The 6,000-nt window shown below is 37.2% G+C and overlaps 1 protein-coding gene across 1 annotated transcript in view; it reads left to right on the plus strand.

Moving 5' to 3' along the window:
- The window catches only part of dpyda.1 (dihydropyrimidine dehydrogenase a, tandem duplicate 1), a 181,974-nt gene extending 176,420 nt beyond the window's left edge, over positions 1–5,554 (plus strand). The window contains exons 21-23 of the mRNA XM_064332212.1: positions 2,314–2,463; positions 2,795–2,935; positions 4,143–5,554. Coding sequence (XP_064188282.1) covers positions 2,314–2,463; positions 2,795–2,935; positions 4,143–4,316 — 465 coding nt within the window. The 3' untranslated portion in view covers positions 4,317–5,554. The remainder of the gene's footprint in view (positions 1–2,313; positions 2,464–2,794; positions 2,936–4,142) is intronic.
- The last annotated feature ends 446 nt before the right edge of the window (positions 5,555–6,000 follow it).

A 6,000-nucleotide genomic window follows, 5' to 3' on the forward strand; every position in this document is an offset into this window, starting at 1 on the left:
TCACTGCAAGCGGGTGGCTCTCCACTCCGCGCATGCACCGGGAGGAAAATGAATGGCTCTCCGTACCAGTGTCCTCTCCTGCTGGGGGATTGTGGGCCGCCCTCCACCTGATGGAGCGCTGTGTGCGATGATAATGGTGCAACTGGGTGAACTCTTTATCAAATCGTTTCTCGGAGAACGACGCAAAATGGTGGAAGAGAATGAGAGAGGGGGAGAAGAGAGACATTAATTTTGCATTTGCACACATTCCGTGATGATACGTTTTATCACCCGTGTTGCTGCTGGGCGCACGCTTCCTCTGTCTGCCCTGTGGAGTGTGCTCGGGTCTGTTGTGTCTCAAGAGCTCGCCATAAAACTGCTACATATTTCTGTACACAGACGTTTTCTGTGCCTGCGTGGTGCTCAGCATCCCCAGTGACAGAGGTGCATTACCAAAGCTACTTTTTCTTCTCGTGTTGCTGGACCAGCAAGTACGGCACAAGTCAGTTTTTAAAGGATTTTTTTCTTGGAATACAGCTAGATAATGGCTCACTAGATTAGAATGCTCTGTAATCAATGCAGTGTAAAAAGACATGCATCTGCCAATACAATTGGTGCCATAAATAAGATTGTACTGACACTAGCTGTGCATAGTTCTTGGTGTTTTTTATATTACCTAGATCATGTACTTTAATGCCTTATGGATAGTCATTAAACATGGATTAGTACATTTTTTTGTGTTCAACAAAATTGAGAATTATTTTTGCGAACTAAATTCAAAAAAGACCAAGACATCTGGCAAATTTTGATTGGTGTTTCTAAATTACTTGGTAGGTTTGTGACCTTATATATGAGTCAGGCTATTCATAACTGCTTAGCTAATTATGTTGGATATTAGCACGCATGCTGACATCAGCTCTTTGTTGTTTATAGAGAAAGCTCTCCATACCTACCAAAGCATATGGAAGCATGCATGTTAAATTGATTAGAAGTTTGAGCACACTTTCTGTTTGCCATCCATTCTCCTGCCTGTAAAACCTATTCAAAAGCTTTTTTTTATTTAGTAATGTCATTTTAGTTTAATCAAAGTGTTTAAAAATAGATGTCTCAATCTGGTGGTTTAATATGGTTCTGACTGATTACTTTACTTATTCATAACCTTGCAATTATTTTGACCTGGCACTGCAATAAATCTGGGTTATTTCCTTTTGTTTAATCTATGGTCACATACAGTAGCCTATCTAGTTTTAGTGTATGACAGCTGATTCATTGCATCTTCAGTTACACAGTGTTAACATATTTCCCAGGGCAAAAAAGGCCATTTGCGGGAGAAGCCGACTATTTTTTTTGCCTTAGTTTTGTTGGGAACAAACGGAAAAGTGATGCGTCCCTATGCAATCCAATCAAAAACCAAGCTGTTTCTGCCAACATTTTGTGCTGTAATAACAGGGTTTTATTGGGTCTTAATTGTTAAAATGAAGTTTTTTTTACTGTTATTTTTATTGTTTTTGTTTTATTTGCTTATTTATTTATTTTACAGGTACAGAGTTACAGTCCATGTGCTTGTTTAACTGTTTCATAGGGGACAGATATAACAGGATAAACAGAAGCCAGATATATTTCATTTAATACTGGAAAAAGAACAGTAGACATGTTATGTTCATATTAATTGTTTTGGTGATTATATTTATTCAATTAGAATGATTACATCTCCTGCACTGCTTTACAGCTGATTACATTATCTGTGTATGTGTTTCAGTTGTACAGAATACAATAGATATGCTTCAGTAAAAGCCAAGTTATTGGAATCCATACTGTGGTCTCAAATAATCTGTTTTCTTAACTGCATGATAGTCAATACTAAAATAGGTTGAGTGATTAAAGTGAAATGTAGGTCTCCCAGAGATGATGTCAGTTATGGATGATGATTTTTGTTTAACTACATTTAAGGGTGTGGTAGCTTGGTACTCCAAATTCATGCAAGATTTTACTGTAGCACAATTTCATCCTCTGTTTTAGGTTTAAGTCAACAGTAAATCTGGAAACATGGTTGGGCTGCCAATAGGGAGTGTGAAACCATTCCTCCCTTCACAATCCCCCATGTAGGAGATCTTGGGTTAATTCTTAACATTATGCTCTACAAATCTCCATGAAGAGATAGTGAAAAAGAGTTACTGAAAGATTCAGAGAAAGATTACTGAACAAACTACTTTTCACTGTCTATTATAGGTTACAGATTTCACAAACATCTTTGTTTGTTTGTTGTTGCTGAGGTAATTGTATTTAATGAGTTGTAATGATAGAATTGACTTCTGACAACTTGGTCCCATACAGAGCTTGCCCAGTTTTGGTCCTTACCTGATTGAGAAGAAGAACGTCCTGGCAGAGTACAAACGGAACCTGATGGACATCAATGACAACATTGTGATTCCAAACGGTAACGTGCAGAAGAGCACCCCAAAGAAACCTGTCCCAGCTGTGAAGGTAAGGGACATGCAGATGTAAAAGCTATTCATTTTATAATTACACTCAACTTTGTGGAATATATGTGCAATGTCAATGAGTCAACTTTAAATTGCTGTTCTTGACTAAAATTATCATGAATAATATGTACTGTATTTCAGTTATGTGGGAAGGAAAACATAAAATATCTTCTGATCTATCAGACACTTGTCCAAACTCCCCAAGTCATCATTTTCTCTGCAAATATGGAAGAAAAATGGAAAACCGCAACATGTACATTGAGTTTGCTGCAAAACTAGAATTTTACGGAATTTCCTTTGATTGGTTTTTCCTCAAATATTGCCACTTGCAGGACGTGATTGCCAGAGCTCTGAAACACATTGGTGCCTATGTGGATCTGAACAACAAGGAACAAGTGCAGGCATTGGTGGATGAGGAGATGTGCATCAACTGTGGGAAGTGCTACATGACCTGCAATGATTCGGGATACCAGGTAGACGGCTTGCAGCCTTGCCTGCTGTGCTCCCCTCCGGCGCAACCCTTAAAACCGCTTCACTGGCAGACCCCGCAACCTCTTCTCTCCCTGACGCAGCTGACAGGCAACCCTGTGAAAGCAGCTTGGCCACGTGCTGTAGAGTATACTGTCCTAGGGTCTCCATTCACGTGTCATGTCCTCGGTTCAAAGCACCTCCCAGCTCTTGGCCTGGAGTCAGCACGCTGAATGTAAAGCTCACAGCACTAGTCAAGTGTCGCAAGCTTTACTTGCATTCATCATAGATCCCTTGGCTCAGCACCTCTGCTAATTAGGTTCTGCGTACTTTTATTATTATTACCTGAGTCAGCATGCTACCATCAGAATGATTCTTACTGATTGGCACAGTACCCGTTTTTTATATCATACGAAACAGGAATTTAAAACAGTGAGAGAACTCCCTTCAGCAAAGGCCCTGTAGACATGGCAGTTTCTTGAGAAAAGGGAAGTGTGGAGTGAGGATGCTCTCATTGAGCATGGGACAGTTTGATCAAAATGTTTACCTCCAGTTTTCCTGGTAAATAAACATCCCTCCGTGATTTATCATACGTGTGTGATAAAGTACCGGTCCTCTTTTTTCAAAGCCATAATTGTTCATTGTGACGCTTATTGTTTGAGAAAGGATCGCTGAGCGGGATTACATATTATTAATGGTTTCTAATAAAGAGAGACATTCATCATTATAACAAGTCGTGATCAAATCGTTGCCTCTGTAAGCAATGTAAACACTTGGCTTTATGACACAAAAGTGCAAACATGAGCAAATGTGCCCTCTACCAATGTACTGTTAATGTTTCCGTGGCGTGTGGATTGTTTTTTTATTTTTTATTTTTTTATTTTTTTATTTTTTTTACAGAAACCATTCTTGAAAATGGTCCATATGAGTTTGGATTTATTATTTACACACATTATTATTGAGAAGTATCCCCTCATAAATCATGTAATACATTCAAATTGTAAAAAAAAAAAAAAAAATAGCCATAATAAATTGAAACATGTTGTAGCCACCTTATTACTAAGCATGCAAGCTGTAAGACGTGTCTTGTGTGATTAATTATAGCTGCACATGTAACAGTGCTTTGTTTTGCTTGAGCAGCCGTAGCAGGAAGCCCTCCTACGGAGGGCCTAATAATTCTAATCTAATAGCCTCTGCCTTCTTTTTTTTCAGGCTATTACATTTGACCCCGAGACCCATCTTCCTGTAGTTACTGACAGCTGCACCGGTTGCACTCTGTGTCTGAGCGTGTGCCCCATCATCGACTGCATCAAAATGGTTGCCAGGACAACGCCTTACGTGCCGAAGAGAGGCCTCCCGCCTCAAGCTGTTGAGCCTGTTTGCTAAAGGAAGCAGAAAAAAAGGACCGAGCGTCTACTTCACAGCATTGATTCCACTCATAATTGCAGTGTGAAAAATTACCTTTATTATAAAAACGAATAATTAGTTTGTAGAAATAATTGCCTGATATTCCCAAGCCAATTATCCAGAAATAATTGTGCAAGCACAAATGGTTGCTTTATTTCTAAACAATAGCAGCAAGGTTTTTTGTTTTTGTTTTTTTGTTTTTTTCTTTCGAGGCTGCACTAATAAGACTGGTTTTCAGCAATGGATGACTATGTACTCTGCAGCCTATGCCACAGACTAGTTTTACAATTTTTACAAGCAGGATGAGGACAATCCCTTCACAACCATACAGCTGTAAAGTAAGACAGTGGGCCCTATTTTGGTGACAACGTAAGCACAAATGCACCTGGGCTCAAGTGTTATTGTTATTTTCTATTTCAAACTGAATATTCTTTGCCTGTGCCAGGTTTTGTGGTCTGGATGCATTGTTGTCAGTCTCTGCATTGTGAGCACTTTCCCCTTTGTTAATTTGGAAAAACCAGGCAGTAACACATAATTTGATCACAATAGTAGTCATTAAGCATTATCAGTTATATGTTTGTGCACTATTAAACATTTGATACTAATTCACGTCTTAATAATGTATCATTCCATGCTCCAATCTAATTAATTGCTATCACTTACTTTCAATTAAATATGAAATAAACTTTGAGACCTTTGTCACAGATTCTTTGAATTATTTAATTGACATGTGCTGTCCAGATTGCTGTTCAAATTCCTATGGATAATCTAGTTATTGTTCTAGTCAATAGGTTAATTTATTCACTTAACTTGGTTCCAATGCTTTTGTGTTATTGTATTGTGGTGGTTGGCATTGTGGTGAAATTTAGGAAGGCTTCAAAATGACTGCCTATCACAGTTTTTGAAACCATGTTCAGTGCTGGATTCAATAGGAAGTTGTTGAACATGGTTACAGACTATGCTTAGTATGGATGCACATAAAGAATTAACATTGTTTAAAAGGCATGGACACAAATAAGCCATTCACATGTTTTAAAAGGCATGTGTGTACAAGGACTAGCTGTCATTTTAAAATATGAAGTATTTCTGTTAATCCTGATTGTTGTACAATTAATCTTCAGAAATTATCATCAAAAACTTTTAGTTCATTTTCAATGTGCAGTGAAAAGCAAATGGAGTAGCTGCTTGTCAATGTTCAAAATAAATATTTAATAACATGCATGTTGTGTTGTCTTGATTTGACCTCCACAGTATTATTGATTATAAATAGTCTAATTATTTCTGCTACAGTTATCCAGTTTAGTCAATTTTAGATTAGCATTTAATAAAATATTGAAAAGCACGGAGGAACAACATACACTATGCCTAAATTATGTCATTTTATATTTCAGATGCAGACTGAATACAAATATTTTTCCTAATCATACATTTTGGTAGAATTCTACATTATACATTTTTTTTTTTTTTTTATCCACAGCTTACAGGTTTAAAAAATTGCAATTAGGGACATTTTTGAATCTGTACTTTGCTTAATATAACATGATGAATTCATCAGATGAATTTTCCATGAACGGAAAAAAAATAAAATGTTAAATTATTTTTTTAAATATATTTGCTACTGATTAAATGTTATTTTCTTTCTGCATTGTTGTCAAATCATGAA

The sequence above is a fragment of the Anguilla rostrata genome, chromosome 4 (assembly GCF_018555375.3).
Source record: "Anguilla rostrata isolate EN2019 chromosome 4, ASM1855537v3, whole genome shotgun sequence".
Classification (NCBI taxonomy): Eukaryota; Metazoa; Chordata; class Actinopteri; order Anguilliformes; family Anguillidae; genus Anguilla; species Anguilla rostrata.